This window comes from Ovis aries, chromosome 10 (assembly GCF_016772045.2).
Source record: "Ovis aries strain OAR_USU_Benz2616 breed Rambouillet chromosome 10, ARS-UI_Ramb_v3.0, whole genome shotgun sequence".
In the NCBI taxonomy this organism is placed as follows: domain Eukaryota; kingdom Metazoa; phylum Chordata; class Mammalia; order Artiodactyla; family Bovidae; genus Ovis; species Ovis aries.
The window spans coordinates 25,086,926-25,100,677 of NC_056063.1; the positions used below are offsets into that span (position 1 = coordinate 25,086,926).

Below are 13,752 nucleotides of genomic sequence, written 5' to 3' on the forward strand. Positions count from 1 at the left end.
GGAAAATCCCATGGATGGAGGAGCCTGGCGGGCTGCAGTCCATGGGGTCGCAAACAGTCGGACACGACTGAGCGACTTCACTTTCACGCACTGGAGAAGGAAATGGCAACGCACTCCAGTGTTCTTGCCTGGAGAATCCCAGGGATGGGGGAGCCTGGTGGGCTGCCGTCTATGGAGTCACACAAAGTCGGACACGACTGAAGCGACTTAGCAGCAGCAGCAGAGTCAAGCTATGAATAGAAAGCATCATTTAATTTGCTGCAGTTTATAATGATAAAAGCTTACCTTTGCTGCATTAGAATAATACAAACGATTATTTGGAGGGTGGAGCAATATATCATAAGGAGAACAGGGAATGTAGTCCATGTCCTGATTAGAAGATGAGGTCAAGTCACCTAATTATTAAACATGTCAAGTATTTTCACTAAAAAGTTCTGAAAATATTAAGCTTAAACTCAGTAAAAGCAGCATTTTAATTAGTATTTTAATCATAATTTTTTCCTATAGTGAAACAAGTCCGCTCAACAAATGAGAGTTCAGCCCATCTCCAAATCATAAGCTAGACTATCTGAATGCAGGTCTTATGTAGGCACCATTCAACAGCATCTGTAATCATGATTATAATACTCATTTTCATAGCTACATAAAGTTAGAAACTGAGGGGGTAATGATGACAGGAATACTAAAATTTCCATGTTGATTAGTTACACAAAGGAATTCAGGACTATGTGCCAATAGCCATACTAATTATATTTTCTAATTCTAGGAAAAAAAAACAAGTTTTAAATCAACAATCATGTCAAAGATCCCAAATTGAGACCTTTTAAACCAAAAGCCGTAAAAGAAGTGTCAGATATGTCCAAATATTCAAAACTTGAAAGCTTGCATGGGCAAGAGATACCATAAAAAGGTAAATAAACCAATGTTAGACATGAAAAAGAGAAATAAAAATGACACAGGGTTCATTTTTGTAACAGTCACCAGACTTTTTGCACATTTTAGGAAAAAAGGAGGCTAATGGAAAAAATAGACAAAGAGACAAAAGATAGGACTAGCTAATTCAGAGAAGAGCCAAATCTAAGTAGCCAACAAGCATAGGAAAAGGTTCTCAAATTTACCAGCATTCATGGAAACGCTAGTAAATCCAACGGTCAGCAATAATATGGCTATCAGAAAGGCAAGAGGTGAAAAAAAAGAACAGCAATTCCTATTGCTGGTAGAAATGAGAGGAAAACAAATTCTCCCAGGGACTTCCCTGGGTAAGACTCCATGCTCCCAATGCAGGGGGCCAGAGTTCAATCCCTGATCAGGAAACTAAGATCTCACATAGATGGTAAGAAACTCTTAGAGGGGACTCTCATAATAAATAAGTGCTATGTATTCAGAAATAAAGATTCAGCAGTAAAAACATATTTCTATAAACTGAACTAGAAAGCCAAGAAAAAAGCACAGCCTATCTACTGTTTTCAATTTGTAATAGGACTTCAGTTTGTAGTCAAAACAAAAACATTTTGGAAAGGGTCATCTGTGTGTGGTAAAAATTTAAGTATTCAAAGGATTATTTTGATAAAAGATCTCCCAACCACTGAATACCCCCATTCTTCTACCCCATGACACCAGTGCCCCAATTTTCCTTTGCTACTTCCAATTTTGCATATGAGCTTGCATGAGCATATAATTATACACTGACATATAATTTTGGTAACATTATTTATGATCCTTTGTACTTGCCTATTCAAAACTAACTGTAGTCCCCTCACAATTTTTCGCTAATCTTTGATGGACACCTCTTTTGAAGACCATCTTGTTTGGATTAACTACTTCTGATGCAAAACATCTGTTTCATCATTTTCTTTCTTTCCCTTTCCTTTTCTGATTGCTTTTCAGCAAGTTTTGGCAGTGCACTAGAGCTGCTGGTTGATGAGCTGAAGCAAATCCCTCTGGGTTTCTCCGAGTTGAGAGCCATCCGAGTTATTTACTTGCCACTAAATCCTACAGGCTTGTTTATTCAATCCCTCCAAATCCCACTCTTCAAGTGGAAGTCTAGGAATGGTCTTAAAACCAAGGCATTAAGAAGCTTGAGTTATTGACATACTCACTGTTACAGAGTGTTATAAAGACTGGGACAGCTGCTAACTCATTGTAATGAGTACTGCTAGTTTCCTAGATGAAATAACCTTGTGCTCTCGGATTCTTCCTACACTTGCTCTTCAATATCATAGTGAACTCCAGTTGGCCTCATTTCTTCTCTGTTCAGCAAGAACTCTAGCTTCTATTACTGAGTACTCTCACAAAAGCAACCTAACTTCCTCCACTTCTTCCACTATATGAAGTTGAGCTCAAGCTTGCAATTTATCTTTCTTCCTCTATGTCTGTTGGAGCCCTATGAAACTGTCACCTGATTGCAGATTGCCATTATTGGTTCCCGGTTTCCAGACCAAATCTTTAATGCTGCTCATCAACCCTCTTATATACAGTATTACTGAGGATAATGCTAAGATTATTGAGGATATTGGTTTGGCTGCATGTCACAGAACACCTGAATAACCATGGCAGATACAAGAAAGTCTGCCTCTCTTTCACACAGTAGTCCAAAACAGGGGGTCCCAGGCTAGGATGGTGTTTCTGCTCCCTGAGGCCATCCAAGGATACACACACAAGGCCAGTTCTCCGGATTTAAAGGATAAATAAACTCAACCTCTCAGTGGGAGGAACAGTGAAGCCACGTTACAAAAGTTACACATACATGGAGGGGTAAAACAAAGTTGGGGGCAAACTGCAATAAACCTACCCCAAATAAGTAAAAACCTTATTGTTTTTAATAATATATATTAAGTTCCTTTCTTTTAATTCAGTTCTTACTGACCTATTACTTTATCATTTCCTCATCTTCCCGTTTCACTTGAAGAAGGATAAGCTGCTTTTTAACTACAGAAGTTAACTTATACTCTAGGGATTCAGAAAAGCTCCCAGCTCCACAAGTAAGAAAACAAGCTAACAGTGGATAACAAATGTAAATGAATTCCTCTGCATCTGGTGTAGAGCAACTGAACAACAGAATTAGTGAATCAGACAACTCAATGGTCAATTATGACTTTAATGAGTAATTCTGGTAAAAGCATTTCTGCACAGATATGCAGGTATAAAAACAGATATAAAAAGTGAACAAAAAGATTCCTTCTCTCCTTAAGGACATCTTAGAACATCCATGACTAAATTTAACTTGATATATATTCCAGAGCTTAAAACTCAAGAGATTGTAACAACTTTCTGCAGTTCTAACTTTGAGGCACATGCACTTATTATTCTAACATTGGAAATATTTTCTTGACATTTGATTTGGTACTCTTATTGGTAAGCTTTGCCTTTTAAAAGTTTTACTAGGAGAAAGTACAAGAAAAAAGTATCTATCCAGATTGCCCATCACTCTTGAACATTATCTAGGAATAACACAATCTTAAAAAAGCTCAATTTTGAAAATCACTGACAAAAATTCTGGAGTGTTATTTTGGGGATCTGTTTTTGAAAAAGAAATGAGTATTAAAAAGTAGTTTTGTTCTGACACTGGTAAGAGGACATACGTTTGTACTGTTCACAAATTCAGTACACAAGAGTTGTTTGTTTTAAAACAGAACACTGATAGAAGCAGAGAGGCCGACTCTAGGAGGCGCACTCATTCCAGGGTACTTAGTTAATACCCCCTGGGTTTTACCAGCACATCTTTGAGAAGAGGTGCACATCCTATTCTCTCAGATATTTAATAATGATCCTTTTCTTTACACATAAAAAATACACTTACCACCTTGACAGCTCCAGTCTTAAAGGGAAAGAAAAGGTTATTATGAGAACCCAACTCTAGGTGCCCTAACTACATTTTATCAACACAAATAGCTCTCAGTGTTTCTTAAGAGGAGGGTTATTGGCACTGAGTGTAAGATAATTCTGAATTGTGGGGGACCATTCCAGACACTTAGCATTCCTGGCCCACTCACTAAAAAACAGCAAGTTTGCAAGGTCACTGTGACAAAACATACCCATCCATTTCCAACTGGATGGCTGGTTGGCCCTTGGACTGCCATGGATTACCCCTTGATGAGAACCACTGAGTTAGATGACCGAACATTAATATCTACTAACTTCATGACTTCCACAGAAAGCAACTACTGCATTATCCTCAGTAACAATAACTGAAGAGAAACACTTTGTTTTTAAAAAAAAAAAAAAAAAACACGTTATATTTAAATGCTACTCTGGAAAAATAAGCCGATTTCTTCAATCCATGGTGATCTGAAAGGGCTAGATGCACAATGTGCAATGCTTATTTGTCTCCAAATACACACACACATTCACAGGAAAATGACTGTTTACCATCTGCTGGCATGTCTTACCCCATTTATCTGTAGTATAAAAATATGTCCATCTACTACAATAAGATAAAAAACATGTAGATCTTAATAAATTTCCTCACACTGATGTTCCTGGAAACTGCTGTTGTCTTTGTTCCAAAACTTGCTGATTTAATAGCTGCTGCTGTTTCTGTAAAAACTGCACCACTTCTGGACTTCTTAGTAATGACTTAAAAAGGAAAAAGAGAAAATATGTTTATTAGTAGCAGTATTCTTATGAGATTGTATTCATCCTATAAAATTACTCTGCTATATCCTTATACCTGATACAATATACTTACAAAAAGAATTCCTGAACTGAATTCATTTCTTCATTTGATGCACTGCAGTTAAACTTCAAATTAATAATAATAAAATCTGGTATCATGCATCAAATACTAAAATCTAAAACTCATGCGGGAAGCCTGATTTTATTGGTGACTTTGCACACAAAGGAAATGCTTTTATGATATGCCAGCATGTATACTCTTTATAAAACCTAAGGGCCAAGAAAAGCACTGGCCCAAGATTACAGCAAGGGCAAAAAAAAAAAAAAGACATTAAAAGATACCCCATGTAAATATGGCAGTTAAATTCCACTTTAGAAACATATACATTTTTGACAAGTACTGGAGCTCAAATTCCTCCCACTAGCTCACTAAGTCATTTGGAAGAAATTAAAAATGATGTATGATTGTGTGTATAGGTATGTGTGTGTACAGGTATACATGTATAATAAAACTAATATTAGCACACTACCAAAACTTCAGAAAAGAAATACAACTGCTCTAAAACAACTAATAAGTTTTATACAGTGACCATTTTTAAATATAGTTATACTCACATGACAAATGTAAGACTAATATGTTTTTATTAAAGTATTTATATAAATTGATAAGGAAGAAAAACCTTGAGCCTAATATACTGAACAAGATAAACCAAATCAGATGGAAGTACCATCATTAAATACTGATTTTAAAATTTAACATTACAGCATAGTGCATTTCCTACTTATTAAATGCTTTTGTTTAAAATTTGTGAAGACTGCTGCTGCTGCTGCTAAGTCGCTTCAGTCATGTCTGACGCTGTGCAACCCCACAGACGACCCACCAGGCTCCTCTGTCCCTGGGATTCTCCAAGCAATACTGGAGTGGGTTGCCATTTCCTTCGCCAATGCATGCGTGCCCACTAAGTCACTTCAGTCGTGTCCAACTCTTGTAAAGACTGCCCAACCTTTATTAAGTAAATGTACAACAGTCTACTTAGCTGTTATGAGGCTACTCAACCATGAACTTGTTTAAATTACTATTTTACTATCTGTGATAAATACATTTCTGGCAATGTCCTTATGCTTAACTTTATCTCTATTTAGGATTCAATTCCTGCGTATGTCTTCACAGTAAAATGATTTCTGAGTGAAGGAATGACTATTTTAAGGACTCTTGATACAGACTGTCCAACTGCTTTCTTTGATTAATATTATAATATTATATTAGTGTTGTACTAATGTAAGATGCCATCAGAATGAGAGTCCCTTTCATGGGAGTCCTCAACATCACTGTGTGTTTTCATTTAAATAATTTTCACTTATTGAACTGATTATTATGTGATTTTTTACTGATATGAAATACATTTCCGTATCATGTAAGGGAAGCATTTCTACTTTTTTCTGTTTATATATTTTTTGCAATGTATTGAGGCCAAAATTTTTCTTCATCAATCCGTATGACAAAAATGTCAACCTTATCAAACATCATTTTTTATATATTTGTTGCAAGTCTTTTTCCTGTTATTTTCAGGTTTGCATTTTTATTTTTATGCTGCCGTTTTTTTTTTTTTACTACAGTATTCATTTTTATGTAGCTAAAAGTCATGTGTGGATATGAGAATTGGACTATAAAGAAGGCTGAGCACCAAAGAATTGATGCTTTTGAAATGTGGTGCTGGAGAAGACTCTTGAGAGTCCCACGGACTGCAAGGAGATTCAACCAGTACATCCTAAAGCAGTCCTGGGTGTTCATTGGAAGGACTGATGGTGAAGCTGAAACTCCAATAGTTTGGCCACCTGATGAGAAGAGCTGAATCATTTGAAAGACCCTGATGCTGGGAAAGATTGAGGGCAGGAGGAGAAGGGGACAACAGAGGATGAGATGGTTGGATGGCATCACCAACTCGATGGACATGGGTTTGGGTGGACTCCAGGAGTCAGTGATGGACAGGGAGGGATGAACCACGTGCTGCGGTTCATGGGGTCACAAAGAGTCAGACACGACTGAGCAACTGAACGAACTGAACTGAAATTATATTTTCTCTGTAATTTTGTCTTTGTGAGATTCCAGTGTATACTGGCAGCGGCTCAGTTCTGTTCGGGACCGGTTTAACACAGTATCACAATTATAAACTGACAACCAGTTTAAAACCATAATTTTAAACTGATAACCAGTTTAAAAATCTCAAAAGCTGAACAGTTCCATTTATAATAAACAAATGTGTTAGGTTTGGAACTACTGTACAAACAGATATTTACCAGTCTTTTTTGATTTAATACTTGTTCTAAAAGAGTAGGTCTTGCAGGTCGATCTCCAAAAGATCCCGTTTTTTGTTTTACAATGGAGAGTATGTTGTCTGCACTTTCCTGGGATAAAAGATAAAATGCAAATAGGATTAAGAGTTGATATAATAATTCATGATAACAGGCATTTCAATGATGCTTTGCTTCTCTTCCTTCTTGCCCAGTTTCTGGGAGCCTTTGGGAAAGTCCCTCTTTAAGTCACTAGGCCACGTGTTGACAGTTAATTTTATATAACATGGCTCACTCCCTCACCCTCCAGGATTTCCAACCTGGGATCTTCAGTCTCCAGAAGTTCTCAAAAATCAACAGAGGAGCACGGGTAGAGGAAGGGGACCTATTTTAATAGCTGTGAGCGATTTTCAATATTACAAAACAATGCCAAGTGGAAAAGGAACACTTTCTTCAGATATAGCTATCCAGGTCAAACCATCTGCCTGCCTTTGGATGGAATAGGTGAACTCAAAGGCCATTTATGTAGTGCTAATGAAACACTCTTTACTGCTTTTTTTGCCCAACAAAACAACAAACACCACCAACCAAAAAAATGGGGTGGGCAGTAAAATATTACTTAAAGAAAAGCAACTGATACGCAAAGATTTCAAAATCTGGAAGTCACCAGGAGAAAAATGACAAACTGGCTTTGAAAAGACTTGGAAGCACTGGTGTAAGTAATTTCCTGCCACTGGTATAAACAAAACAGGTAGTCCTGAAATCACAACATACCCTGAGGCATCCTTACTCAAAATCAGCAGCACTTACTACCAACTATGTTCCCCCAGTTACCTGGTGAAGTGAAGTGAAGTCGCTCAGTAGTGTCCGACCCTCAGCGACCCCATGGACTGCAGCCCACCAGGGTCCTCCGTCCATGGGATTTTCCAGGCACGAGTACTGGAGTGGGGTGCCATTGGTAGGACCTTAAATACTTACAATTTTCCTGGCCAACAAAATGTTAAGTTTACTGAAACATTCTGACTCTTATAAAACGCTGGCCACATACAAAAGTTCTGACAAATATAAAGTCACATAAGCCATGCCTTCTATAAATTTACCCTTATTCTGCTCTTCATCTAAAGAGCATTTAGATGTTAAGCTGTTTTTTTCTCTTGACCTTTTTTTTTTTTTCCCCAATTTTATTTATTTTTGGCCATGCCATGTGGGATCTTAGTTCCCCAGCCAGGGATCAAATCCATGCTCCCTGCATTGGGAGTGCAGAGTCTTAACCACTGCACCACCAGGGAAGTCCTTTGACTTTCTTTCTACTGGCTTCTGAGTTATTTATTAGAATATTCACCTTATCTCTTTCACTATGAGTTTATCAATCTAATGTTAAAAAACATTCAATCCATAAACATTTTAAGCCTCACCAAAGGAAAAAAAAAAAAACAAACCCACACACCTGTAAAAAGAAGACTCTGATACTCAGAGAAAACAAAAATAATTTCTTTCTCTCTCGCCATAAGATTAACTACTTATGGGATTAATTCATCCTTATGTACACTAGAAATGGGATGCTGAAATTGACAGTGGAGTTCCCTTATTCTCACCACCTCACACACATCACTGTGCATTAACACATTCAGAATGTCAGTAACATAAAATCATAGAAGCTTGTAGTGAAAATAACCTTCAGTCATCCAGTCCTAACTTCTGCAAGTGCTGGAATTATAGAAATCTTCAACACTTTTTGTTCTAAGGAGTTACCATCTTTTGAGGCTACCCATCCTGAATATTCATTGGAAGGACGATGCTGAAGCTGAAACTCCAATACTTTGGCCACCTGATGCAAAGAACTGACTCATTGGAAAGGCCCCTGATGCTGGGAAAGACTGAAGATGGGAGGAGAAGGGAACAACAGAGGATGAGATGGTTGGATGACATCACCGACTCAACGGACATGAGTTTGAGTAAACTCCGGAAGTTGGTGATGGACAGGGAGGCCTGGCGTGCTGCAGTTCATGGGGGTCGCAGAGTCAGACACGACTGAGCAACTGAACTGAACTGATTTGGTTTTGCGTAATTAACATTTAGGTGGCATTTCCTTAGGTTGGGCTGAAACACACAACCCCTGTAACTCACCTGAGTCCTGGTTACTTCAGAACTATGCAAAATATCTCTACTGCTTCTTCCAAATGATAGCCTTCTTAGACATTTTATGATAATGCTCAATCCCACAGGTCACTGCTTTAATCCCTGGCTCCTTTCTGTGTCATTCACACAGCACCATTTTTAGATACATGGACTAAACATTATATACATCTGTTCCTCATTTAACCTTGATTTGTGTCAGGAACACGGATTTTTTTTTTTTTTTAAGGAATACTGATTTTTAAATACCTTAATTTCTAATCTTGCTGCTCATACTATGGCAGCACACCCCGTCACCACCTACCAGTCCTTCTACAGCTATCTCCTAAAAATCTCTTCATCTAGAGGCCCTTGACTTTAACCCACACCATTACAATAGGAGCCCTTCTTACTGCCTAACTAGGAACTTTCTTTCGAAGCCTCCAAATTCAAATCCCACTGCCTGGCATTCAGTATCATTAAAAAAACTGGCTTCAAACTCTTTCCAAATTTATCTTTTGTCAATTTTCCACACAGATACTCCACTTTAGCTAGAAAGGTCCCCTTGTTGTCTTCCAAAAAGTAGCTCCTGTATTCCCACTTCTCCTTCCTTTACTAAGACGTGCTTCTCTTTCTTTTTACCATCAAAATTCTAGGGAAGCGGGATAGCATGCGGATAAGACTGAAGGTTCTAGAACCAGACTGCTTGGGTTTGAGTACTTGCTGGCTGCATAATCTGGGCCAAGTTACTTAACCTCTCTTTGCCTCAGTTTCCACTTATGGAAAGTAAAGTATCTATCTCACTGCTGAAGGGGTGAGACTCCATTTATAGCTGAGGACTGTGCCTGGCATCTAAGAAACTTAGCTGATTAAACACAAACTATTAGCCATCCTTTCTAGCTTATACTGAGTTGTATTTTCTCTGCAAAGCCTTTCTAGAATATCTCAGCCTACAGTGATCTATCCTCTCCACTACTAAAGAAAGCAGCACTTATAGTTGGCCCTTATTGTATCCTGACTGTTCCCGTTAGTTCTTTTCTTTACACTCAGTTCAACAAAGACTTAGAGCTCCCGATTCCTCAAACTGATAGTATCCTTTAAGTAAATGGATATTATTCGTTGCGTATAGCAATTCTCTTTCCTAAGAAATCATGCAAGTTATTTCAGAATAGGAAAAAATTTAAGTTTCTTGTTGCAGGGGGTGAAGGGAGAGATTCTAATTCAGGTCTCTACTTGCCTTTTATGTATTTTCCGCAAACTGTAGGTGTAAATGCTTGACAATTTAAAAAAAAAAAGAAAAAGAAAGTGGTTACAGGTAAAACATTTCCTTCCTGAAAAGAAGTGTATCATCTCATTCTGTAAATAATTCTGAGGTGAATGAGTACCTTTGGAACAAACAGAGGGTCAAAGGACTACCCTTACTTTCATTCTTGAATAAGGGAGATGCTTATTTACTGAGAACTGGAGTATTAAGAATAAAGTTAACTGAGAGAAAGACACTGAGAACAGAACTAAGCACTATTAATAAGAACAGAGTACTGAGATAAGATTAAGATTATAACACAAAGAATACTAACAAAAGTACTCTTTTTTCCATTTTAGCTAGTGGAAAGGTGCTGACAACAGGGTACTCAGATGAGGTATATTTAAGAAAAGGATACTGAGAATAGGGTAGTGAAAAAAGGAAGATATTACCTTCTCTAAAGGACCGATTTCAGTTGGGTTCCTAAGCCTCTTTGCCTGCTCCTCCAGTGATGAATCAGCTCAATTTACTACCTGACCTTCCAGCCCATATCTCAGATCTTTGCAATTACAGCTTTGCTACCATGTCACACCATTTTCATTGAGATTTACTCATCTCTACAAGAGGGTACCAAAACTGTTCAGGCTTTGTCTACGTTTGCATAAACTTGAGGGCAAGCCCTCGCTAACTTTCTGCCACAAGTCCAGCCACGAAAACCTGGCCCCTTTGGGAGCCGGTGGGCAGGCGCTGGAGCTGCGATGTGCAGCAGGAATTGGGTCTCTTTTTTCCACCTCCCACTCCCCCAGACCCCAGGCCATACCTCCAGTTTGACGTTTCCTGAGCTGCCAGCCGTGGCTGCCCCACCGCAGTTCAGGGCCTGGTCGCTTTTCTTCTTCTTGTACTTGTCCTTGTACATCTTGTTGCGGTGTTTCTTGCACATCCACGGCTTGCGCTGCTTGGCCACCTGGCTCGTGGTCTCGCTGCAGCCCTCGTACGTGCATGTCTTGCTCAGGCCGCCGCCGCCGCCGCCACCACTGCCCCGTCTCCGGGCTCCCCCGCCGCCGCCCTCGCCCCCCGAGTGGGTCTCCTCGTCCTCCAGATCCTCCAAACTGGCTGTGCTCTCGCCTCCTCCCGGGGGGTCCGAGGTGTCCAACAGGTCGGCCTCGTCCTCCCCCGCCTCCTCCTCGCCATCCCCCGCCACTTCGCACAGGTACCGAACGGCCTTACCGGGCCCGCCGCTGCCCCCCAGGACCGGAGCCTGCCGCAGAACGCCCTCGGCCGCGGCTTCGTCCTGCCCGCCACAGGGATGCATCACCAGCAGCGCGAACTGCGAGCCCGCGGCGCCCGGGACGGGGGCTGGAGCCAGGGCCTGGCCCGGGGCAGGGGCGGGGGCCCCGGGGCGGAACGCGCCGCTGACGGCGCCCGGCCCCGCGCCTTCGGTGACACCCTGCACCTCCGTACTGCTGAGACTTAGGTGTTGGGGATCCACGATCCCGGCCTTTCAGCACCTGGCGGGCCCAACTGCACCTAGCAAACCAGCTTCCCCCAACCTCGAGGAAAGCCCGACAGGGCTCCGCGGCGGCGCCCCACTGCGCCTGCGCGTCTGCCGCCGGCGCCTGAGCGTCTCTACGCTCTGTGGCCTTCAGGGAACCCGGCGTCTCTGAAGGGTGGGGCTGAGCGGTCGCCCGAGGTGCTGACTGCGCATGTGCGCTTAGCGGTGGCGGGAGATTGCCGCGTCGCGCGCGCGGTCCCGCGTCTGGTAATGCGTGCCCTTGAGGTTTTGAGGAGCTGGGCCTGGCGGCGCTTTTTGACTGGAACCGACTCTGCCTAAAATGTTTGAAGCACTTTTTTTTTTTTTTTAACTGAAACTCCACAGTGTAAATTCACATTGTTCATGAGCCTTCTTATGCGGCATCAGGACCCGCATTATAATATTTCACCCCACCCTGACAGGAATGGGAGCTGAGAGGCTGAGCTGTGGCCGTGTCACGATAGCAGTCAGTGAAGGCAGAGGCGGCCGATGTGAAAATGGTACCATGGAGGAGAAGGAGTGAACCGGACCCGGGCCGGGATGTATTTCGGTGGAGAACTAAATGGTTTACTCTTGAAACCTTTTTCTTTCTTGGAAATTGGTTGATCATACGTGGCCTTTGGGTTTCCCAGGCGGCTCGGTGGTAAAGAATCCGCCTGCCAATGCAGGTGACAAAGGAGACGGGCTGGGAAGATCCTCTGGAGGAGGAAATGGCAACCCACTCCAGTATTCTTGCCTGGAAGATCCAGGGAACAGAGGAGCCTGATGGGCTACAGTCCAGGGGGTCGCAAAGAGTCGTTGGTGACTGAGGACGCACAGCTCGTGGCCTTTGCTATGACCTCTAAGGTAAGTCTTCAGTTTTCACGAACTATAGTGACGGGAATGTGTGAATAGGATTAACGAATGGCAAACGTTAAAAAGACAATGATCTGTCATTCCTACCAGTTATGCAGTTGCTGGTCACTGAATCTGGACTCAGTCAAATCGGATCCTGCCATGTCCTGAGCAAAACTTTCAGGTAGATGTGCTCTCTCCTTTTTTTTTTCTTCCTCCTTCTCTAGTCAGAGTTCCCATTCCACCCATTGGGAAGGAAAGCGATGGTTACCCAACAAATGTTCACAGCAGAGTGTTTGGATGTTGCTATGTCTTGGTCGTAACTACAATAAAAATTTTTTTTAACACTTTATTTCTAAAAAAATTATTAACCATCATCTGAGCCTTCAGCAATTTAGTCTTTTCATGTGACTAGAGCTAGTTGATGGAAGCTGGCTGGTGGAAGGTCTTGCCCCAGTGTTGATGGCTACTGGTCAGTTCTTGTAGTAGTTGCTAAAACCAGCTACATTTTAAGGAGAAGAAGGAGGTTTGGAATAGACCAACCTGGGTGGCACTGTCCTGTGTGACCAGGGCTAGTGACAATCTCTGTGAGCTTCAGTTTTCTTGCTGGTAAAATGGGCAGTTGGTTGTATGTTAGAGCCAGTGGATGGAAGTTCGTTGTTATACTTTATACTATTAATTGTTACATTAAATTACATAAGTATATTTAATATATTAAATTACATAAATTTACAATTAATTTATGTTAAAAACAAAGATCACAAAACTCATCTCTTCATAATTGTTTTACTCTTAGCTACGCTGATAAGATAAATTATGTTGGTTGTATCTGTCTGTGGAAATACTGTTTATTGGTGTGATACTGCCTATCTCTTCTCAGCTCTGCATTAAGAGATGTGTTGGTAGCTTGAAACCAGCCATTGTGGAAGTATTAACACCATGGAAATTGTCAAATGCTACAAAGGAGGGCTTGAATTTATTGTTGGTTGTCTCTAGATTTAAGAAAGTGATAGCAAAAATGTTAATGAAGATTAAAGTTAAAATGTTTCATGTCTGTGGCTGTCATATAGTCAATACCACCCATCCATAATTGAGGAAATATTCTTTCATTCTTTGACAACTG

At 40.8% G+C, this 13,752-nt stretch overlaps 1 protein-coding gene across 4 annotated transcripts; it reads right to left on the minus strand.

The window, feature by feature from the left end:
- Positions 1–3,077: 3,077 nt before the first annotated feature.
- RFXAP (regulatory factor X associated protein) lies at positions 3,078–11,863 on the minus strand. 4 transcript variants are annotated; one of them, XM_012185000.5, is made up of 3 exons: positions 11,085–11,863; positions 6,913–7,020; positions 3,078–4,575 (listed from the first exon to the last, which is right to left on the minus strand). In XM_012185000.5, exons 1-3 carry the CDS (start codon positions 11,574–11,576, stop codon positions 4,465–4,467), a joined length of 711 nt encoding a protein of 236 aa, XP_012040390.4. In that variant the 5' UTR covers positions 11,577–11,863; the 3' UTR covers positions 3,078–4,464. The 4 variants fall into 4 exon arrangements, 3 of the variants coding, with proteins under 3 accessions (XP_012040390.4, XP_060250420.1, XP_060250421.1); XR_009595220.1 differs by having other exon boundaries at positions 4,559–4,575; positions 6,913–7,891; XM_060394437.1 differs by lacking the exon at positions 3,078–4,575 and adding an exon at positions 7,741–7,891 and having other exon boundaries at positions 6,915–7,020.
- Between the last annotated feature and the right edge of the window lie 1,889 nt (positions 11,864–13,752).